Source organism: Bombina bombina, chromosome 1, assembly GCF_027579735.1.
Source record: "Bombina bombina isolate aBomBom1 chromosome 1, aBomBom1.pri, whole genome shotgun sequence".
Lineage (NCBI taxonomy): Eukaryota > Metazoa > Chordata > Amphibia > Anura > Bombinatoridae > Bombina > Bombina bombina.
The window spans coordinates 1,365,992,104-1,366,017,415 of NC_069499.1; the positions used below are offsets into that span (position 1 = coordinate 1,365,992,104).

General features: G+C 36.7%; 1 protein-coding gene across 2 annotated transcripts in view; it reads left to right on the top strand.

Moving 5' to 3' along the window:
* The first annotated feature begins 1,222 nt into the window (after positions 1-1,222).
* TUFT1 (tuftelin 1) overlaps positions 1,223-25,312 on the top strand; it is a 60,904-nt gene continuing 36,814 nt past the window's right edge. For both annotated transcript variants that reach the window (XM_053704043.1, XM_053704051.1), the window contains exons 1-2: positions 1,223-1,353; positions 20,146-20,220. In XM_053704043.1, the coding sequence (XP_053560018.1) occupies positions 1,264-1,353; positions 20,146-20,220 (165 nt within the window). In that variant the 5' untranslated portion in view covers positions 1,223-1,263. The remainder of the gene's footprint in view (positions 1,354-20,145; positions 20,221-25,312) is intronic.

Sequence of the window (25,312 nt, forward strand, 5' to 3'; positions counted from 1 at the left end):
TCAGTCTGGGGTGATTTTCATCCACCATATAAGTTGGCTCAGAGAGGGTTTAGGAAGCAGTGGTGTTTGTGCCTGGAATCAATAAGTGCATTTGCTTCTTAATAATCCTACCCCTTTGTAAACACATCAACTTTCAATTGCAATTATATATATATTGAGTGAGAGAGTGACTCACCTGACTGTGCCCACAGCATATTCTGCCTCAATCCCCTACCCAGCATCCAGACTCTGGCTGTGGGCTCCTGAGGCTGACAACATTTCTCAATATCTATCCTCAGCCAGTAAATGTTGTGAGGTATGCAGGCAACTTCAAATCTAGCAGTCAAGTCAAGATGCATACAATTAACACTTTCCTATAATTTTGTGTTAGTATTTAATTGCCGTGTTGACAGCATCCAAACATTAAACTCAAAGCTTAATTCTTCACAAAAAATGACATTTTTCCATAATTAAAAAAACTTTGCAGAGCATTTTATTTATTTGACCTGCTTTTCCTGTAATGTATCTCTGAAATGGGTAGTGTTTCCAATCCCCACACAAAGGATACATTGTATTATTTGGAATGCAGAACTCTGCACTCCTATATTCTGCTCAGTCTATGGTAGAAATGTGCATTAACTTCTCTATATATGTTTCTAATTGGCCAACAGAAATGCAAGCAAAATAAACAAATTTAAGGAGTTGTTCTAGACTGGCAAGACAATACATATGTTTCTAAATGCTGGAAGAATTGATTTATGATTATTGAATTACCCTTAGTGATGGGCTTTTAATGGTATTTTATGAGATAATAAGATAAACAAGTCATTTGAAAAACACCAGTTTTATGGATTGTAATTGCCCCATGTTTGTAAATAGCTTATTGTACCAAATCTGTCTATGCAAAATTATTTTAAACAGATCCTGTGTACACTCTCAGGTTAAGTAATAGTAGAGTATTTTCTAGGTTAGAACATTCTGCGCAAATACAATTATAATGAACCTTTTATGTTGAGAATTTATTTAAAAAAAACATCATGGCAATAAAACGATATTGCATTGTTGCTATGACTGGGAGTCTGATCTGCTACACGAGATCATTTATTGAAATCATTTGTAGCACATTACACTACTCAGAACAATCTTTCCGCCCCTGCTTCCTGTTTACACCTCCCGGGCCTGCAAAGAGCAAATCACAGGAAAAGAGGGCGGGACAAATTAGCTGGCCCCGACTTACGTTTAAAACTCAAAGTCCCCTCCTCGTCAGTCGTGTCGTGTGTGTTTATGGGGACTGATCAAACTGCGGAAAGAGGAACTGCAGTGAGAATGAACAATCTGTGCACCATACAGCAACTAAACGCGGAGCCGGAGCCGGTCAGTTATATCTCTGTATATATGCGATAGGAAACGTACGTTTGTGTATATATATATATATATATATATATATATATATATATATATATATATATATATATATATATATACTTACACACACAAACATCTGAGCTTAGCGTAATGTGTCTGTCTACACAATATTAATGTGTATTATGACAGGTTGCTGTTGTTTCTCCTATAGGGACATCGTTTCTCTAGGTCAAAGCTGCCCACTTTTCACTTAGTTTTGTGTTCTAGTCAGAGGTGGATTTGTCATTATGCACAAACCTGGTTTACCATTGTCAGATACTGCTGTGTGGTATCTATTGCGTGTTATTAATCAAATGTTTGTTATAAAAGCAAATTTTACTACAAATGTACATGAGCGACGTATGCTGAAAAAAATATAGTGCGTATAGGTGATGGAAATTAGCCTTGGTCCCAACCCTCAGTGGAATATATCAGTCAATTTACTATTTTTTGAGTTTCATTTAAGTGTATTATATGGCCATTCTCTCCTTCTAGTTTTGTATGTACTAAGTCTCTAACCCTCCTGGAATGATCTGCAGCAGTGTGTAAGTGACATTCTCAGATGTGACCAGTCTGATGCAAGGTGACACTGGAATTGTTTTGAAATGTTTGTCTATATACAGTGTGTTTGTTTATATACTGTGTGTATGTGAGATGCTAAAGCAGGATGGGACTTCCAAATGTTGAAGCACTTGAAAGTGATGCAGCATTGCTGTAAAAATCTGACTAGAAAATATCAATTGAACATCTCTATGTAAAAAAAAAAAAAAGGAACATATTTTACCTCAAAATTTCCTAAGTATTCACACCCCACTGTAAAGAGACTTTAAGCAGCCAATCAGGATGCTAGTCCCAGGTCTTGCAAAGGAGTGTGCATCTGGCATGTACAGGCACTGTCATGTTATTTTCCTTTTCAGTTTAAGGAAGTTTACAATGAAGGTTTAAAAGATTTCAGTGAAATCTCATGAGATCAAAGTAATGCATGACATCAGTCCTAATGCTAATTGGCAATTTTGAAGTGTAATGTTCACAGAGCACTTAATTTGGTGAGCTGAGTAAATTGTGAGGTAAAATATCTTCTATTTTTACATAGAGATGCTTAGGTGATATTTTCATGTCCACTTTTTACAGTTCTGCTGCATCACTTTCAGGTGATTTAGCATATGAGTATTATGTCCCTTTAAGGTATCTCCCTTGTATTCTCACACACAGTAAATGCGTGAGAGCACTGTTCCACGGGGGTTGCAATTTACACACAGAAACCCGCAGCATTGAAAGATCCTGGAATTAATTGTGCTTTATAGAATATGTCTGAGTATCCCATTAGTTTTTTACTTGTTGTTGTGTTTTTTTTTTTTTTTTTTTTTTTTTTTTTTTTTTTTTTTTATGGTTTGTGTAGCTCTGCAAGGTGTGGTGTATTCCCAGGATAAACCACAGTTTTATATCCCAGTTTTACAGTATAATTAAATGCATAACACTTTTTTACTACAGGAACCTTTTTATAGGGAGATTGCAAGAGAGTGACTAGCACAGACAAAGACCTGACTCTATGCAGCTCCAGAGGGATAGGAATGTCTGGATTCCTGTGGGGAATGAGGCATTTAACTCCTTACTCCCCTTCTGCATGCATGTGCATTCTTGCTATTGTGTACTGTGAGGCAGCATGTTTCATGTGCTGTTATTTCCTATATAGATCCTGCCACATTACACAAATATAGAATAAACATAGCCACAATTGTGGCTTAATCTGATAAGTTTAACCACAGCCATAATGTTAGTATAAAGTGCATTGATTAGCAGTTGTTATCTGCTAAAGTGAATTAGAGGATGATTTGTATCAGTGTTCGCTCAGAGAAGTCTGCAGTGTACATCATGCCCAGCTCTGAGTAGCCTCCATTTTCAGAGCAAAATTACATGAAAGGGACAAAATAAATAATGAGCGTATATTGCAAAGTTGTGTTAGCTGCAAATAACTAAAACATTTATATTTAAAAATCTCAATGTGTTTATTGTCCTTTTAAACCTGAAACAAATTGTCAGCTACTATTAGTCAGGAGCTGTTTATAATGGGTTCTACCTCTTACTGGAGCCACACAAAAAAATGACAGCTAAATAGTCACTCACATTTGTTTAAAGGGACACTGAACCCAAATTTTTTTCTTTTGTGATTCAGATAGAGCGTGCAATTTTAAGCAACTTTCTAATGTACTCCTATTATCAATTTTTCTTTGTTCTCTTGCTATCTTTATGTGAAAAATAAGGCATCTAAGCTTTTTTTTTGGGGGGGGTTCAGAACTCTGGACAGCACTTTTTTATTGGTGGATGAATTTATCCACCAATTAGCAAGGACAACCTAGGTTGTTCACCAAAAATGGGCCGGCATCCAAACTTACATTCTTGCATTTCAAATAAAGATATCAAGAGAATGAAGAAAATTTGATAATAGGAGTAAATTAGAAAGTTGCTTAAAATTGCATGCTCTATCTGAATCATGAAAGAGAAAAAATTTGGGTTCAGTGTCCCTTTAATTTGTAAGCTCCCTAGGGAGCAGGGCCCTCAAAAATAAAGGGCTACCCAGACTAGGATCAGTAGGCCACATCCTACCTTCCAGGGGGCTTTGTGTGACACAGTTAATTAAAACGCAAAGTTGATTAAAAGTTACTAACTTTCTATGTAACTGAACAAAAAATGTGAATATCGTGTAATTTTATTATGTAATGTTATCTTTAGAATTAGTGTAGTGCTCTACCAGTCCCACAGTTAGTGAAACCTAAAATAAAACCACTTGTGCACCCCGCTCTAGTCCTTCTGTCTGAGGGCCTGATATTCAAAACCTTGTCGCATTGAGAGAATTGCACAAAACTCTTTGAATTTTGTTTAGACCTTGTATTGTAATGTAGGAGACTCTGTTTCACATAAAGAAGAGTACATAGCAACTTAAACATTTCCCAAGATAAAATTTGTGTTTCTACATTTTTATTTTTTTCTACAGGGCCTCGTCGCACCTGAGCAGCGAGGTTTTCAATATCAGGCCCTCAGACTACCTATTCCTGTCTTGTCTTTATTTCTCTGTTTAAACTGCTGCGAAATCTGTGCATTACAAAAAAACACTGTAATAATAACAACAATATGGGACTTATTAAACTAGTTTACCAGCGTAGATATGCTTGGAATAATCATTCTGGATTTATTGCAATATGTAACATAAATAATCTAAACCTCCAGCAGATAAAATGTTAAAGAATATTTATTAAATTATCATGTACAGGGTCCAACAAAGAAAAAGCAATGTTTCAGGCTTAATTCTAGCCCTTATTCATGCTTCTAGGCTAGTATTAAGCCCAAAGCATTGCTTTTTCTTTGTTGGACCCTGTGCATGATAATCTAATAAAGGTCCTTTTACATTTTATCCACTGGAGGTTTGGATCATATGTGGATTAGCAGGCTTGGTTGGTAAACCTTCTGTGTGTTAGAAATGTGGTGCTGTTTCCTACCTCCTATTCAATATCGAATCTGTAACATGATTCAGGGTTGTGGAGGAGGATATTTTTCCTGCTGATTTTGCAACTCTGTATAATTTTGGACCTTTTTTATTGATTTCCTTATTGATTCTGGATCTGTTAGTGCTGATGATATTGATAGTTTGTGTGGTTTATGATTTTTGTTATGTTGCAACTTCTAAGGAGTTTACTGGATACTGTACATTTTTTAAAGTAAACTCACTGATTGTCTCATATGTGTCAGAGTTCACTTTATTAAGTAACTAGTCCATAAACTGAACTATCTGTTTGGTCCAAAGGTAAAAGGTGCTTGGGGCTAACAATAGAAATATTTTTGTATGATAACCATAAAATATTACACAGAATGGCAGTATAGTTAATTGCAGACTGGCATGTTAATGTTTTCAGAACACTATGTTTACTTAGTAAACAAAAGTGCTATTAAAATGCTATTGTTTACTATAATTTGAGAGTTTTTTTTTTTATGTATTACTCTATGCAGCATTTATTCTGGGCCAGATTACGAGTGGAGCACAAACGTGTGCGCAACCAATAAGGGGTTTATCGCGGGTGTTCGCACTTGTCGAGTTTACCACCGGTATTATGAGTTGAAAGTAAATGCAATTTGCGCTAGAATGATTACCGTGACTTCAGAGTTCTGGTTAACTGTTTTGCAAGACTAAAAAGTTGCACACGACACATCAAAAATACTTTACAAAAGTAAAGTTACACTCATAATAACACTATCTAATAATAAAAAATATTCACTAAAATGAAAACTTTTTATAAAGGCAGGCAAAGGCTTTAACATGGTTACATACATATACATGTCTAAAGGTGTGTGTATGTGTGTTGAAAAAGTTGCTTGCCCAAGAGTTAGTGGTCCCATGACCACACACACACTCTCACACAAGCTCTCTCTTACACACTCTTAAACATTGTCACACAGTCTCTCTCACATATATTCTCACACTTGCATCCTATTGCTCACTCTCTCATATTCTCACTAACACACACAAACTCTCTTACACACAATTGTTTTGCAGTTACTATGGAGGTGGCACATTTATTACTGTAGCACCCCTACTTCCTAAAGGCACTAACAGCCATACCTTTACACGGTAGTGTTTTTTTTTTACATATCCTATGCTTCAGCAGGACAAGGAGAATGATAAATAAGAAAAGTAGGAATAAGTAAATATGATACCTTCTGCCATCTCCACTGTGCAGCTATTGATAGAGTACAAGCTAAGGTTGCTAAAAAAAGCTAAGACATTAAAGTGTAGAAACACCTTTACTATAGACAAACTTTTAACAATCATCTTTTTCAGGCAAGGCATATTTTATACTGACCAGAATATGGGGATTAATTCTTCATGTATTATAGATACCTTGTTTTCTGTTATATATCCCCCTATCATTTGAGAATATTGACCTGAGAAGTGCAGTGTTACTTTGAGTATACTGCAAAAGCCCATACAATTACTTTATTTGTTATTTTGAAAACTGTGTGGGGCAGTATTAGAAATAGTAGTAATAACCTAATATCAGAAAAAAAAAAAAATAAATATATATATATATATATATATATATATATATATATATATATATATATATATATATATATATATATATATATATATATTAAAATTATGGGGGGGGGAGATAAAAAACTGAAATTAAAATCCTCCATGTCTCAAAATTAAATCAATGTAAATATTTGCATAGGAAATTAGTACATCTAAGCAAGTATCCCCGCTTGCCCCCAGAAATTCTTAATATGCAATGTTTCCAATGCACACGAGAATTGTGGGTAAGATATGCAAATTAGGTATGCAAATTCTCAGTTTTTTTGCTTCAAAATACTGTTTTAACACAGCGATCCTTTTAAACAGGAATATGACAGCAAACCAGAAATCACTCACTATACAAGCCTGTTTCGTTCTTTTTAGAACTCATCAGTAGGAGATAGATTTCTGATTGCTGCATTGGAAAAGCTATTTTCATGGCATACCTAATTTGCATATCTTACCCACAATTCTCGTGTGCATTGGAAACATTGCATATTAAGAATTTCTGGGGGCAAGCGGGGATACTTGCTTAGATGTACTAATTTCCTATGCAAATATTTACATTGATTTTTTATATATATATATATATATATATATATATATATATATATATAATCACACACATATACATGCATTGGAGCCCTTTACAGTTAGATGAAATATGAAAAATCATAATTTTTATGCAATATGTACTGTAAATATTTCACATTCCAATGTTCTGCACAAAGCAGAATATGTATTTGTAAATAGATATTCCCGTGTGTGTAAAAACCATCAGATGTATGTAGAATGATGTGTTTATTAATAAATAGAACATATCCTTTAATGTGAAATATTAATATTTTCATGTCAGGTTTGCGTGAGGGCGGGGTGTTTAGTCTTTTGGGATTTTTTCCCCACTTTTTTTTTGCTCAGTTGACTTCTATGGGGGAATACGTGAACGCACACATGATATTCTAAGTTTGGCTTTTTGCGATTGTCGGGTTAGCGCAAGCGAAAACAGTTTACATTTAACTCCTAATATGAGTGCAACCCGACAAGCACAAAAAGCTTACTTCTAGCGCAAATAACGCTCGAGCCCGGAGCGTTATACCACTTGTAATTTGGGACTTGATGTTTAATGTCCCTTTTAATACTACTTTATTTGGAATGCAACATTTACTAAGAATATTTCATACATAAGTACATATTGTAAGCCAGGGCTGGCCAACTTCCTAACACATGGGGGATCTAGGTCAATATTTCAGATTAAGGGTCACATATATACATTTATGGTTATTTAACAAATAATATACTTCACAAAAATGTTCAGTGGCATAGGGGATTTAGGTAAGGCTGCTGGGTACCCTCAAAATTCTGTTCTCCCCTTTAAGGGGTTCTTTTGAGCTTTTTCCCACCCAAAACTCAAATTTTTATATCTGCCTTTACCTGAGGCCACAAACTATGGCACACATTCTTAGTTCTGCTTTTTCCCTGGGGCTCAATCACTAGTACAGATGGCTGAAGAAACGATTACAGAAAGATATGAGGTCCTGATCTAATGGTAACCAGCTCTCCTGTCTCCAGCACAGATCCAGGTATATGAGTACCCTGCAGTTGTTTATCACTGTGACTTCAAGGCTGCTCTAAAATGTGTGCACTGTGTAATATGATAGTCTCTCCCTTTAAGAAAGCTGAGAACATAAATTATGTGACTAGTAGCAAACACTGCATTACCCTGACCTTTCTGAATTTGAATGTTTTTGTTTCTCCTTTAAACACCCTTGGCATTTATTTAGAAATACACAACACCCAAAAATTGTAATACGAGATAAAAATGCAAATTCAGTAGAATAACCAATGAGGTAAAGATACAAGTACTGTGGAATAAACAATGAGGTAAAGACGTAAATACTGTAAACTAACATGTATGTATGTGCGGTAGTATACAATGCACATCACTAAATCCCATAAAATTAAAAGGGACATTCATGCATAAGAAAGAGGTTTGTTTAAACATGTTAAATATTTAGTTGTGGTTTATATCTGGGTAATTATATACCACGTCTATCGTGTTATTTTATTACACTACAACATGGCAAAGAACAGAAGATTAAATGCATTTCACTATTGTATTTATTTATAGGTGCTTGGTGGTTACTAGCTCATTACAAGAATTATGTTTTATGAGTGTTATCACAGTGACGTAATGACTTCATAAGCGTTTAGCTGTGAATAGTGTCACAGTTATGTTTATTTGCAGTAAAGGAGGTGACGGTACAGCACTAAATACAGTAGAATTGACTAACTGACAAACAAAAAAAAAAAAGACAATACAATAGCACTTACTTTGAATTTGAAATGAGTAGTAGAATATTTTCTGGCAAATTTCAAAGTTAATCATGTGACAGCCATCAGCCAATCACAAAATACATATACATATATACTGTGCACTGCTGCACATGCTCAGTAGGAGCGGGAACATTCAGAAAGTTTGTGTTTAAAAAGATTGTGCATATTTTTATAAAGGAAGTATATTGGAAAAGTTGTTTTATCTGAATCGTAAAACTTTGACTTTTTAGTCCCTTTAATGACTTTAATTTACTTCCTGGGCTATGCGTTAAGTAGAAGGGACCCTTTCTTTATTAAGGGAAAACTTTCAGTCTTTGCCATTGACAGGAGAGTTATTGCGTGCCCCCCACATTTCCATTTTTTTGTGGACCCCAAAAGTCAGACCTAGTGTGTACTTATTTACATATTTGATGACATCACAAAAAGGTTCCACAGAAGAAAGAAAGCAACACCAACAAAACAACCATTCCCTACATATACTTTAGCCTTTTGTTAAAGATAAGTTAAAATATTTTCTAATATCTATTTACTAGTTAGTAAGCCTGCCCAGAGGGCAATCTATATGTTGTAAATACAACCCCCCAAGCTACAAAAAATAGAAATACAGAAAAAAATTAAACACATTATCCAAAAATAAACATGAATCCCTATGAAAATTAAAAAAGCCCCCTAAACTAATGCTAAACTACCAATAGCCCTTAAAAGGGCTTTTTGTGGGGCATTGCCCTAAGTTAAACAGCTCTTTTTTACATTAAAAATAAACCCCAAAGTCCCCCACCCACCAAACCCCTCCAAAATAAAAATGACAATCTACCCATTGCCCTGAAAAGGGCATTTGTATGGGCATTGCCCTTAAAAGGGCATTCAGCTCTTTTTCAAAGTGCCAAAAAAAAAAAAACCTAACACTAAAACTCCAAATAGGTACTCACGGTTTCAGAAGTCCGGCAGAGAAGGTCTTCTTCCAGGCTGGTCCATCATCTTCATCCACAGTGAAGGCGGCGCTGAGCAGAGGTCCGGATCGGTTTTCCCAGATGTAGTGATCCTCGACGGCGGCGGCGATCCTCGGCGTCATGGAGGCTCCTGTTCATCCGATCGTCCGTGGTATACTGAGGAAAGAATGTAAGGTACCGCAATCAATTTGGGGTACTTTGCATTCCTATTGGCTGAATTTTTCAAAACAGCCAATAGGATTAGAGCTACTTAAATCCTATTGGCTGTTCAAATCAGCCAATAAGATTTCAATAGCTCTCATCCTATTGGCTGATTTAGAAAATTTCAGCAAATAGGAATTCAAGGTGCCCCAATAAATATGGGGTACCTTGAATGCTTTCTTCAGTGCGCAGCGGACTATCGTATTAAGAGGAACCTCCACGCCTTCGCCAAGGACCACCGCCGCAGAGGAGCGCCACATCTGGGAAGACCACTCCGGACCTCCGCGCCGCCTTCGCTGTGGATGAAGATAATGGACCGCCTGGAAGAAGACCTCTGCCGGACTTCAGGAACCGTAAGTATCTATTTGGGGCTTTAGTGTTAGTTTTTATTTTATTTTTTTAACTTAGGTTTTTTTTGAAAAAGAGCTGAATGCCCTTTTAAGGGCAATGCCCATACAAATGCCCTTTTCAGGGCAATGGGTAGTTTAGGTTTTTTTGGTGTTAATTTTTTTTGGGGGGGTTTGATGGGTGGGGGGTTTTACTGTTTGGGGGGGACTTTGTTTATTTTTAATGTTAAAGAGCTGTTTAACTTAGGGCAATGCCCTACAAAAAGCCCTTTTAAGGGCAATTGGTAGTTTAGCATTAGATTAGGGGGTGTTTTTATTTTGGGGGGGCTTTTTTATTTTCATAGGCATTGTTTAATTTTTTTATTTTGGATGTGTATTTTTTGTAATTAGATTAATGTAATTTTTTATTGTAATTAAGGGGTTAATTTAGGGGGTGTTAGGTTAGGGGGCTTAATCATTTAAATTAGTTTTTTGCGGTGTAGGTAAATTAGGTTTAATGTGTTTAGGGGTTAATATATGTATTAGGTAGTTTGCGATGTTGCGGTTTGCGGATTTAGGGGCTAATAATTTTCGGAATCCACCTGGACGCAGCTTCGCTGCATCAAGGTGAATTATTTTGGCTGCGCGCGCAGACAACATTTTGTTGGCTGCCTCGCACTGCCAACATTCCTTTTGAGGATGCGTGTGCAACTGCTGACGGCGACAGACATTACAATCGCAATTATAGTAAATATTTAGATAAATATCACATAACAAAATCAGATATAACCATTCTTACTGGTTATAATTGATTTTAATAAGTGATATATACTGATTTTAATAAGTTTTACTTAAAGAGGGTGTTGGTATTTCATGCTTGTAATGTTGCAGGGTGAGATGGGGTTATTACTAGGGGTGTCACCTTTTTTGGGAAACAATACTGCCTGTACTAATTGGCATAAATAATTATGCATCATAACTTTTAAACTAAATCTGATATGACTGATTTTAAATTCTAATCTATTTCAAATTAGATTCTCACATACTTTGTTTCACCCTAGATTCATCCTTCATTATGTACATTTTTCTGAACCTTAGTAATTTACTAGATTGGTCTGAATTTTTAAGTGGCTGGTGGCAGCTTTAGTTAGGACCCTAACAGAGACCTGTACAGTTTGATATTTGACCTCCCTTTCACTGTTTTAAATGGTTGCCCATAGTTTGATATAGAGAAGAGAATCAAAATTTTTTTTTTTTTAAATGGTTCCCAATGATCCATTTTTACCTGCTGAAGTGTATTGAATTGCTTACAAGTAGCTAGTTTACCCTTATTTCGTCATTTGAAATAGCTGATTTTAGCCTGTGGAATCCCAACTTACACTGAAAGTTTCTATACTGGAGTCAAGGCTTTTGACAATCCTAAGTAAACACAGCCAGCAGGAGATATTACACTCCCAGTGGGGTGCAGGATAGTTGAGTAATAAACTGTTAAATGTCCATTCCATTGTTCTCTTTAAGTATTGAGCTTATAACACATATAAGATAAGGAAGCACATGTGTGTACATAAAGTGATAACGTAATTAGATCTGATATAACCTGCAAGCTCAACACATATAGAAACATAGAATTTGACGGTAGATAAGAACCAAAAAGGCCCATCAAGTCTACCCATATTGCATGTTACTTTTTTTCTTTGGATAGCTTATGCATGTCCCAGGCATATTTTAATTCCTTTATAGTCTTTGTGTTTACCACCTCAATTGGAAGTTTATTCCATGAATCCACCACCCTTTCTGTAAAAAAAAAAAAAAAAATGCTTCCTCACATTTCTCCTGAATATGTTAGCCTCTAACTTAAGATTGTGACCCCTTGTTTTGGCATTTGTTTTTTGTGGAAATTACTTTAAGCTTTCGCTTTATTAAGTACCTTCATATATTTGAAGGTTTCTATCATGTCGCCTACTTCCATTCTCTCCTCTAAACCTATTTAGGCCATAGTGTCTTTCTTTGTACGTTTTTAAATTTTAGACTATGTACCTATTTAGTAGCCCTCCTTTGGTCAGTTTCTAGTTTATTTATGTCTTTCTGAAGATATGGTCTCCAGATTTGGCCTAACTAATGATCTGTAAAGTGGCATAAGAACCTTTCTATTTCTGCTACTAATACGTCTCTCAATGCAACCAAGTATTTGACTGGCCTTATTGGCTGCATTGTGTACCAAATTTTGAAATCATCTGAAATAATAATAATTTCTAAGTCCCGTTCCTCTTTAGTTACAGGCCTTTGAGTTTTTGGATCCTATATGCATAATTTTGCTTGTGGTAATATTAAATATCACTGTTCATTTGATCAACCTCTCCTGGAACATCAGCTCTTTTACAAATCTTTGTATCATCGGCAAACAAGCAAACCTTCCCCTGAAAGCCCACTTCCAATATCGCTTATGAAACAAAACAGGCCCAAGAACTGACCAGTGCAGGACACCACTAGTAACTGACCCCTCATTTCAATACGCTGTGGTTTAAAAGCACAACACCAGCTAATTCATTGAAAATGCAATTTTTGATAAATTTTATACTCTGCAGCTGATATAACAAGCCATAGAAAATACATTAAGGTTAAAACAATTTTACAGTATACTGTCCCTTTAAGTGTTACACTATCTTGCAGAATGACTTGACATCTGTTGCCTCACAATCTTATTGGAAGACATCTCATTATTTGATTTTTTTTTTTATTTATTTTTTCCCCCTTTGGTTCCAAAAATTTTGCGTGTGCTACAAAAAGTGTCAGTTAATGACCAAGGACTTGCCTGACACGTCCTCTGGGGTTTCAAGCGCTGGAAGCGATCTTGATCGCTTTCAGGGTATTGCAGTGATGCCTTTTTTTTTTTTTTTTTTTTTTTACTCACCGATGCAGAGAGATCCACTCTGTGGCCCTCTCTGCATCTGCCAGCGTTGGTGGGTGGGAGCCATAGCAGGGAGGCGGGTGGGCAGCCCATCGCTGGAGTAGTTCCGGCCACTGTTCTGGGAGTGCGTCAAGGTAGGCTACACATTGCAGTGTGCAAACAATCGCAAGGGAAGGAGGGAGGGGGGAATAATTGTTGGGAAAGGGATCTTGGAGGGGGTAGGATATTGAGGTGGGCAGCTACACTATTGAAAATGGGTTTATAAAAAATTAAGTTAAAAAATGAGCAAATTTGATCAGAAACTAGGCACTGGCCGACAGCTGCCAGTACCTAAGATGGCAACAAATAGGAAGAGGGGGGAGCTTAAGAGAGCTGTTTTTTGTGGGGGAGGTTGGGGGGAACCTACCCTGCAGAAACTGTATGTGTGTGTGTGTATATATATATATATATATATATATATATATATATATATATATATATATATATATATATATATATATATATATATATATATATATATATATATATATATAAGCAGACTTTCTGCCAGTACTTAAGATGGCGGTGTCAATTGTGGGGGAGGGAAGAGAGCTGTTTGAGAGGGGTCAGGGAGGGATCAGGGGTAGGATGTGTCAGGTGGTAGGCTGATTTCTACACTTAAGCTAAAATTAACCCTACAAGCTGCCTAAATAATTAACCCCTTCACTGCTGGGCATAATACAAGTGTGGTGCGCAGCGGCATTTAGCTGCCTTCTAGTTACCAAAAAGCAATGCCAAAGCCATATATGTCTGCTATTTCTGAACAAAGGGGATCCCAGAGAAGCATTTGCAACAATTTGTGCCATAATTGCACAAGCTGTTTGTAAATAATTTCAGTGAGAATCCTAAAGTTAGTTGGGGAATAAAGTGAATGATTTTTTTTTTTTTATTTGATCGCATTTGGCAATGAAATGGTGGCATGAAATATACCACAATGGGCCTAGATCAATACTTTGGGCTGTCTACTAAAAAAAATAAAAATAAACATGTGAAGGCTTATTCAGGGATTCCTGACAGATATCAGTGTTAAACTGTAACTATCGCTAATTTTGGGGGGGAAAAATGTGCTACTTGTACTTATTGCCCTATAGCTTGCAAAGAACATGTAAACATTTGGTATTTCTAAACTCAGGAAAACATTTAGAAACTATTTATCATGGGTGTTTTTGGTGGTTGTAGATGTGTAACAGTTTTTGGGGGTCAAAGTTAGAAAAAGTGTTCTATTTTTTACATCCTATTTTATAAAAAAAAATATAGTAAATTATATGATATGATGAAAATAATGGTATCTTTAGAAACTCCATTTAATTGCGAGAAAAACAGTATATAATTTGTATGGGTACAGTAAATGAGTAAGAGGAAAATTACAGCTAAACACAAACACCACAAAAATGTAAAAATAGCCCTGGTCCTTAACGGTAAGAAAATGGAAAAGTGCTGTGATCACTAAGGGGTTAAAGGGACAAAAAAATGTTTTTCTCTTTATTGTGTCTAAAAGAGGGCATTTTAAAATGTTTCACAGTGTTTTTTTTATTATTATAAAAATGTATTGAGGGGAAAAACATGTTTTGTTTGTATACCTGTGATACCGGTCACTGTTCACCAGTAAAGCAGTAGGAGATTGTCTCAAAAAAAAAAAATGAGCATTAAGGCCTTAAAGGGACATTATACACTAGATTGTTCTTTGCATAAATGTTTTGTAGATAATCCATTTATATAGCCCATCTGGCGTGTTTTTATAAAAATGTATAGTTTTGCTTATTTTTAATAACCAAGCCCCACAGTGCCAGATGTATACACGTGTTTGCAGGCTCCTGTTTATGTTATCTGCCTTTTCATATAGGGTAGGGGGGGAGTGTCTGCTCTTTTTGTTTACCTACGTTTTTTAAAAAGGTTTTTAGATCAGTATTTGTATATATTCTTCTTTATAGTAGTGTCTATTACATGCAGTTATATGGAAATTGCTGTATAATGTCCCTTTAAAGTGAAGGTCAACTTCACTCAACTGCCTCACGGCATCGGATAAACTTTGAGGGTGGGTTTAATTAATCAATCTTTATAGATATAATTATTATTTTTTTTTCTTTTTAAATCTTTACCTTTTGAGCGCTCCGACGATAAGCGCATCTCTCCTGACCGGCATTTTGTCAAATTGATTGACGGATGAAGATTTTTAAAAGAACAATGATTCGTTCTTTTAAGAATATTCATATGTCAATCAATTTGACAAAGTGCCGGGTGGGAGAGATGCGCTTATCGTCGGAGCGCTCAAAAGGTAAAGATTTAAAAAAAATAATGAAATCTAAAAAATTTGAACAATTAAACCCACCCTCATTTTGCAAAGTTTATCCGATACCGTGGGGCAGTTGAGTGAATTTGACCTAAACTTTAAAGGGACAGTGTACCATAGAACTGTTATTGTTTTAAAAGATAAATAATTTCTTTATTACTCATTCCCCAGTTTTGTATAACCAACACAGTTATATTAATATACTTTTTACCTCTGTGATTACCTTGTATCTAGGAACCTTCTTCCAGCCCCCTGATCACATGACTGTGACTGTTTATTATCTATTGTCTTAAATTTAACATTGTTTGTGCTAGATCTTAAATAACCCCCTGTGCCTGAACATAGTGTTATCTATATAGCCCACATGTACTTTCTGTCTCTTTGTGTTGAAAAGAGATTTAAAAAGCATGTGATAAGAGGCAGCCCTCAAAGGCTTAGAAATTAGCATATGAGCCTACCTATGTTTAGTTTAAACTAAGAATACCAAGAGAAAAAAGCAAATTTGATGATAAAAGTAAATTGGAAAGTTGATTAAAATTAGAAGTCCTATCTGAATAATGAAAGTTTCATTTATACTAGACTGTCCCTTTATGGCCCAGTTTTACTGACATGCACTTCCTGTTAGCTGCACATTTAAAAGATACATATTTTTTTTTAACACAATATTTTTTTTTTCTTTCATAATTCAGAAAGAGCTTGCAATTTTTAAACAACTCTCCAATTTGCTTCATTCTCTAGATATCCTTTGTTGAAAAGTATATCTAAATAGGCTCAGGAGCTGCTGATTGGTGGCTGTGCATAGATGCCTCATGTTATTGGCTTACCCATGTGCATTGCTGTTTCTTCAAATGATACCTAAAGAAATAAAGTGACTGTTAACCCAAAAATGTTCTCCCCTTTAAATTGTTCACAGTGATCCATTTTACCTGCTGGGGTGTATTTAATTGTTTACAAGTAGCTCCTTTACCCCTTTTTGGCATTTAAAATAGCTGATTTAGCCTGTGGTATCCCCACCTATAGTAAAAGTTTGTATACTGGAGTCTCAGCTATTGAATAGCCTAAGTAAACACAGCCAGCTGATAAATTATAATTTTCCATTGCATTGTTCTGTCTTGAGCGTTGGTTTTCCAGACAGATATAAGATAAGGAAGCAACTGTGTGTACACAAAGTGATATGAGATCTGATAACACCTGAAACTCAACCCATTGTAATAGGCTGTGGTTTAAAAGCACAAAACCAGCTACTTCATATACACAAACCTGAAAATGCAATTTCTCATAAATCTTATACTCTGCAGCTTGTATAACAAATCATTGAAAATTCATTAATATAAAAAATGTTTTACAGTGTACTATCCCTTTAGGCAAATTAGAGAAAATAAATCAATTGGAATTTTGTTTTAAAATTCTATTCTTTATCTGATTCATGAAAGAAAATGTTTGGGTTTCATATTATTGGGAGAAAGGCCCTGGGTTGGTATTTCACATAAGTGATAATGCAGTTCTGCTTATTATTTAGGGAGTTTTCCTATGTAAGTATGGGATTTAGGGCTGCTCTGTTTTTGTGGAGGGCTCATGTTCCTCTCTGTGTTTGTTTTTTACTTGTTTGTCATCTTCCTATTTGTAAGGGAGGTGCTTATCAGTATTTGGTGTGAGATGCCTGGGAAAGGTGACCGGTTAGTGTACACAGGGAAAGTCTTTGTTTTGGTTCACCTTAAATGGAGCAGAACTCTAAGATGTGGGGATAGAGACGTCTATCTGGAGCAGCTGTGTTTATTGAAGTGTTGAAACTTTGGTAAACAACTTTTAGTAGTTGTTATTATTATTATTATTATTATTATTATTATTATTTTGTGTGTGTAATATTTCTATTAATTTTATAACAGAGCAATACATTTAAACGTTCACGTGTGTGTGATATACATACGAATGATACCTTCCAGAATAAACAAATCAATAACAACAAGGAGGAGAAGGAAAATTAAAGGGACAGTCTACTCTAAAATGTTTATTGTTTAAAAAGATAGATAATGCGTTTACTACCCGTTCTCCAGCTTTGCATAATCAACATTATTATATTAATATACTTTATAACATCTAAACACCTGCCTTTTTTTAAGCCCCTGCAGGCTGCCTTTATCTGAGTCCATTTTATAAGCTTTTTATAACAAGACAGGGCTAGTTAATGTGTCATATAGATAACACTGTGCTCACTCCTGTGGAGTTACAAATGAGACTGCACTGATTGGCTGAAATGCAAGTCTTAAACAGCCCTGAGATAAGGGAGCAGTCTGCAGATGCTTAGATACAATATAATCACAGAGGTCAAGTGTATTAATATAACTGTGCTGGTTATACAAAACTGGGGAATGTATAATAAAGGGATTGTCTATCTTTTTAAACAATCACAATTTTGGAGTAAACTGTCCCTTTAATCTTTTAATGCCGTTGTATTCCGTCACAACAGCACTGGGCTTTAAAGCCGTTATGACGGAATACAACGTCATCGCAAACGGCTGTCCTGAAGACTACTATGCTTGCAGGATTTGATCGCAGTCTGGAGGGCATTGCTAGCGTCTTAGGGACACCCCCCAGACCCGATCCCATAAATGAAATCTCGCTGTCTTTTGCACAATCGCGTGATTTCAATTTGTCTATTTGTCGATGTTCTTTCTTAACCCTTTCATGACTGGGTTAAAAAGTCTACATCAAAACATTTCAGGATTGTGATATATAGTAAAACCTCTAGAGGAGTTCAATGAAAACAGTCCACAAATGTTAAAGGGATATGAAACCCAAATTGTTTTCTTTTGTGATTCAGACAGAACATACCATTTATTTTTATTATTATTTTTTTTTTTTTTTAAGTTTCCTGTTATCAAATTTGCTTTATTCCCATGGTATTCTTTGTTGAAGTTGTACTTAGGTAGGTGTCTGTAGACCTACATGGCAGGAAATAGTGCTGCCATATAGGGCTCCAGACTCATGCACGCTCCTGAGCTTACGTCTCTGCTTTTCAACAAAAGAGAGAAAATTTGATAGAAGTAAATTAGAAAGTTGTTTAAGTGTTTCTAAGCCACCTCAGACAACCTCTTATCACATGCTTTTTATTTGCTTTTCACAGCAGGAGACTGCTAGTTCATGTGGGCCATATAGTTAACATTGTACTCACGCTCGTGGAGTTATTTAAGAGCACGCACAACACAGTACTACATGCAACTCAATAGATAATAAATAAAAAGTAATGTGATCAGGGGGCTGTCAGAAGATAATTAGATTAATGGTAATCACAGCGGTAAAAAGTATATTAATTGTTGGTTATGCAAAACTGGGGAATGGGTAATAAAAGGATTATCTTTCTTTTAAATCTAAATAGAAAGTAGTCAACAAGCTAAACATATTATAAAATATTCTGTAATAAAAGGGAAATAGGGGAAGAGGAAATTCAATGAAACAACAATTTGATAACACTTTATACCAGGAAAGGTTGCCCCCTAACTCCACCAGGGAATGTATATATGTGTGTATATATGAGTGTTATCTGCACTCTCACTGCTGCAAAGTCATCAACCAGGGTGCTTAGTCAAAGTTAAATTTCAATAGTATGCAAATAGACTGCACTCACTGGATTTGTGATAAATAATACAAGTTTATTGTTTAAAACGTCACTATGATTTAAACAATAAATTTGTATTTATCACAAATCCAGTGAGTGCAGTCTATTTGCATTATATATATATATATATATATATATATATATATATATATATATATATATATATATATATATATATATATATATATATATATATATATATATATATAAATATAAATGTGGTATTTGTATATCAATATTCATAGCAGTCAATGCACTATTAAGAGTCTCATCCACAGATCACACAGTAGAAAGGCATTTTTCATTATGAAAGGAAGGTAAAATACGAATGCATGCCACATCATGTGTAATCACTGAAATGCAGAAATGAATAATTTTGCATTACGTTATATGTTAGTAGGCTTGGGGTGTGCCTATACTTAAACAAAATAAAGTGTGCAGTTTACTTTTTAAAAACCCTTAATGGCACATGTAGAGTTTATATCCTAAGAATTTAGAAAAAATTTAAATCGGACACGATTGTAATTGTTGTCTAAAACAATAAATAAGAACACTCTCTTTTTAATATATAGTCACTTCTAATATAAGATTAGGTAGTAAGCTTTAAAAAATAGATATAGATATATATATATATATATATATATATATATATATAAATTATTTTTTAAAGAATAAATCAAAGTATTTTATATTCGCTACTCTTGATTATATCATTGTTTGAGAGGCAGCTATAAATATCTAGGAAATGGGCATATCTATCTATGTATATGTATATATATATGTATGTATATGTATATGTATATGTATACATAGATAGATATGCCCATTTCCTAGATATTTATAGCTGCCTCTCAAACAATGATATAATCAAGAGTAGCGAATATAAAATACTTTGATTTATTCTTTAAAAAATAATTATATATATATATATATATATATATATATATATATATATATATATATATATATATATAAATTTTTTTTTTTTTTTTTTTTTTTTTTTTTTTTTGTTGTTGTTTCTTTGTATTAGGACCATATAAAGACTCTGCGTCTGACTCTTCGTGAGGATCACTCTCCAGAGAGGGGGGATTCCACCAAAGTAAAGGTAAGGATTAACAAACAACTGAAAGAGGTCTATCTCTGGAAGTGAACTATTCATTTTAATTATTATATCCCTGTAAGTCACAGATTGCAAACATGTGTTAGACTGAATGGTTTAGTCATGCAGACGGTCACCAACTTTTCTTCTGTTAAGTGTGATCAGTCCACGGGTCATCATTACTTCTGGGATATTACTCCTCCCCAACAGGAAGTGCAAGAGGATTCACCCAGCAGAGCTGCATATAGCTCCTCCCCTCTACGTCACTCCCAGTCATTCTCTTGCACCCAACGACTAGATAGGATGTGTGAGAGGACTATGGTGATTATACTTAGTTTTATATCTTCAATCAAAAGTTTGTTATTTTAAAATAGCACCGGAGTGTGTTATTATCTCTCTGGCAGAGTTTGAAGAATAATCTACCAGAGTTTTTGTTATGATTTTAGCCGGAGTAGTTAAGATCATATTGCTGTTTCTCGGCCATCTGAGGAGAGGTAAACTTCAGATCAGGGGACAGCGGGCAGATGAATCTGCATAGAGGTATGTAGCAGTTTTTATTTTCTGACAATGGAATTGATGAGAAAATCCTGCCATACCGATATAATGTCATGTATGTATACTTTACACTTCAGTATTCTGGGGAATGGTACTTCACTAGAATTACACTGTAAGAAATACATAAAGCTGTTTAATAACTAGAGATTATGTTTAACGTTTTTGCTGGAATGTAAAATCGTTTTCATTTGCTGAGGTACTGAGTGAATAAATGTTTGGGCACTATTTTTCCACTTGGCAGTTGCTTAATCTGTTTTCTGACAGTTTCTGTTCTCCCTCACTGCTGTGTGTGAGGGGGAGGGGCCGTTTTTGGCGCTTTTACTACGCATCAAATATTTCAGTCAGCAACTCATTGTATTCCCTGCATGATCCGGTTCATCTCTACAGAGCTCAGGGGTCTTCAAAACTTATTTTGAGGGAGGTAATTTCTCTCAGCAGAGCTGTGAGAATTATAGTTTGACTGAGATAAAAAACGTTTATTCTGTAATTTGTTTCCTGCTTTCAGAATTTGTTATCTTTGCTAATGGGATTAAACCTTTGCTAAAGTTGTGTTGTTTACAAGGATTGAGGCTATAACTGTTTCAATTTATTAATTTTCAACTGTCATAGATCTTCTGTGCTTCTTAAAGGCACAGTACGTTTTAATATTATTCTAATTGAATTGTATTTCCAAGTTGCAAGTTTATTTGCTAGTGTGTTAAACATGTCTGATTCAGAGGATGATACCTGTGTCATTTGTTGCAATGCCAAAGTGGAGCCCAATAGAAATTTATGTACTAACTGTATTGATGCTACTTTAAATAAAAGTCAATCTGTACAAATTGAACAAATTTCACCAAACAACGAGGGGAGAGTTATGCCGACTAACTCGCCTCACGTGTCAGTACCTACATCTCCCGCTCAGAGGGAGGTGCGTGATATTGTAGCGCCGAGTACATCTGGGCGGCCATTACAAATCACATTACAGGATATGGCTACTGTTATGACTGAGGTTTTGGCTAAATTACCAGAACTAAGAGGTAAGCGTGATCACTCTGGGGTGAGAACAGAGTGCGCTGATAATATTAGGGCCATGTCAGACACTGCGTCACAGGTGGCAGAACATGAGGACGGAGAACTTCATTCTGTGGGTGACGGTTCTGATCCAAACAGACTGGATTCAGATATTTTAAATTTAAACTGGAAAACCTCCGTGTATTACTAGGGGAGGTGTTAGCGGCTCTGAATGATTGTAACACAGTTGCAATACCAGAGAAAATGTGTAGGTTGGATAAATATTTTGCGGTACCGGCGAGTACTGAGGTTTTTCCTTTACCTAAGAGACTTACTGAAATTGTTACTAAGGAGTGGGATAGACCCGGTGTGCCGTTCTCACCCCCTCCGATATTTAGAAAAATGTTTCCAATAGACGCCACCACAAGGGACTTATGGCAAACGGTCCCTAAGGTGGAGGGAGCAGTTTCTACCTTAGCTAAGCGTACCACTATCCCGGTGGAGGATAGCTGTGCTTTTTCAGATCCAATGGATAAAAAGTTAGAGGGTTACCTTAAGAAAATGTTTGTTCAACAAGGTTTTATATTGCAACCCCTTGCATGCATTGCGCCGATCACGGCTGCAGCGGCATTCTGGATTGAGTCTCTGGAAGAGAACATTGGTTCAGCTACTCTGGACGACATTACGGACAGGCTTAGAGTCCTTAAACTAGCTAATTCATTCATTTCGGAGGCCGTAGTACATCTTACTAAACTTACGGCGAAGAATTCAGGATTCGCCATTCAGGCACGCAGGGCGCTGTGGCTAAAATCCTGGTCAGCTGATGTTACTTCTAAGTCTAAATTGCTTAATATACCTTTCAAAGGGCAGACCTTTTTCGGGCCCGGGTTGAAAGAGATTATCGCTGACATTACAGGAGGTAAAGGCCATGCCCTGCCTCAGGACAAAGCCAAAGCCAAGACTAGACAGTCTAATTTTCGTTCCTTTCGTAATTTCAAAGCAGGAGCAGCATCAACTTCCTCTGCACCAAAACAGGAAGGAGCTGTTGCTCGCTACAGACAAGGCTGGAAACCTAACCAGTCCTGGAACAAGGGCAAGCAGACTAGGAAACCTGCTGCTGCCCCTAAAACAGCATGAATTGAGGGCCCCCGATCCGGGATCGGATCTAGTGGGGGGCAGACTTTCTCTCTTCGCCCAGACTTGGGCAAGAGATGTTCAGGATCCCTGGGCGCTAGAGATAATATCTCAGGGATACCTTCTGGACTTCAAATACTCTCCTCCAAGAGAGAGATTTCATCTGTCAAGATTGTCAACAATCCAGACAAAGAAAGAGGCGTTTCTACGCTGCGTACAAGAGCTCTTGTTAATGGGAGTAATCCATCCAGTTCCACGATCAGAACAGGGACAGGGGTTTTACTCAAATCTGTTTGTGGTTCCCAAAAAAGAGGGAACTTTCAGACCAATCCTGGACTTAAAGATCCTAAACAAATTCCTAAGAGTTCCATCGTTCAAGATGGAGACTATTCGGACAATTTTACCTATGATCCAAGAAGGTCAGTACATGACCACTGTAGATTTAAAAGAGGCTTACCTTCACATACCGATTCACAAAGATCATTATCGGTACCTAAGGTTTGCCTTCCTAGACAGGCATTACCAGTTTGTGGCTCTTCCATTCGGATTGGCTACAGCTCCAAGAATCTTCACAAAGGTTCTGGGTGCTCTTCTGGCGGTACTAAGACCGCGGGGAATCTCGGTAGCTCCATACCTAGACGACATTCTGATACAAGCTTCAAGCTTTCAAACTGCCAAGTCTCATACAGAGTTAGTGCTGGCATTTCTAAGGTCACATGGATGGAAGGTGAACGAAAAGAAAAGTTCACTCGTTCCACTCACAAGAGTTCCCTTCCTGGGGACTCTTATAGATTCTGTAGAAATGAAGATTTACCTGACAGAGGACAGGCTAACAAGACTTCAAAGTGCTTGCCGCACCCTTCATTCCATTCAACACCCGTCAGTGGCTCAATGCATGGAGGTAATCGGCTTAATGGTAGCGGCAATGGACATAGTACCCTTTGCACGCTTACACCTCAGACCACTGCAACTGTGCATGCTAAGTCAGTGGAATGGGGATTACTCAGACTTATCCCCTTCTCTGAATCTGGATCAAGAGACCAGAAATTCTCTTCTATGGTGGCTTTCTCGGCCACATCTGTCCAGGGGGATGCCGTTCAGCAGACCAGACTGGACAATTGTAACAACAGACGCCAGCCTTCTAGGTTGGGGTGCCGTCTGGAATTCTCTGAAGGCTCAGGGACAATGGAGTCAGGAGGAGAGTCTCCTGCCAATAAACATTCTGGAATTGAGAGCAGTTCTCAATGCCCTCCTGGCTTGGCCCCAGTTGACAACTCGGGGGTTCATCAGGTTTCAGTCGGACAACATCACGACTGTAGCTTACATCAACCATCAGGGAGGGACAAGAAGCTCCCTAGCTATGATGGAAGTATCAAAGATAATTCGCTGGGCAGAGTCTCACTCTTGCCACCTGTCAGCAATCCACATCCCGGGAGTGGAGAACTGGGAGGCGGATTTCTTAAGTCGTCAGACTTTTCATCCGGGGGAGTGGGAACTTCATCCGGAGGTCTTTGCCCAAATACTTCGACGTTGGGGCAAACCAGAGATAGATCTCATGGCGTCTCGACAGAACGCCAAGCTTCCTCGTTACGGGTCCAGATCCAGGGATCCAGGAGCAGTCCTGATAGATGCTCTGACAGCACCTTGGGACTTCAGGATGGCTTACATGTTTCCACCCTTCCCGTTGCTTCCTCGATTGATTGCCAGAATCAAACAAGAGAGAGCATCAGTGATTCTAATAGCACCTGCGTGGCCACGCAGGACTTGGTATGCAGACCTGGTGGACATGTCATCCTGTCCACCTTGGTCTCTACCTCTGAAACAGGACCTTCTGATACAGGGTCCCTTCAAACATCAAAATCTAACTTCTCTGAAGCTGACTGCTTGGAAATTGAACGCTTGATTTTATCAAGACGTGGGTTTTCTGAGTCAGTTATTGATACCTTAATACAGGCTAGGAAACCTGTTACCAGAAAGATTTACCATAAGATATGGCGTAAATACCTATATTGGTGTGAATCCAAAGGTTACTCTTGGAGTAAGGTTAAGATTCCTAGGATATTGTCTTTTCTACAAGAAGGTTTAGAAAAGGGTTTATCTGCTAGTTCTTTAAAGGGACAGATCTCAGCTCTGTCCATTCTGTTACACAAACGTCTGTCAGAAGTTCCTGACGTCCAGGCTTTTTGTCAGGCTTTGGCCAGGATTAAGCCTGTGTTTAAAACTGTTGCTCCACCATGGAGTTTAAACCTTGTTCTTAATGTTTTACAGGGCGTTCCGTTTGAACCCCTTCATTCCATTGATATAAAGTTGTTATCTTGGAAAGTTCTATTTTTAATGGCTATTTCCTCGGCTCGAAGAGTCTCTGAATTATCAGCCTTACATTGTGATTCTCCTTATTTGATTTTTCATTCGGATA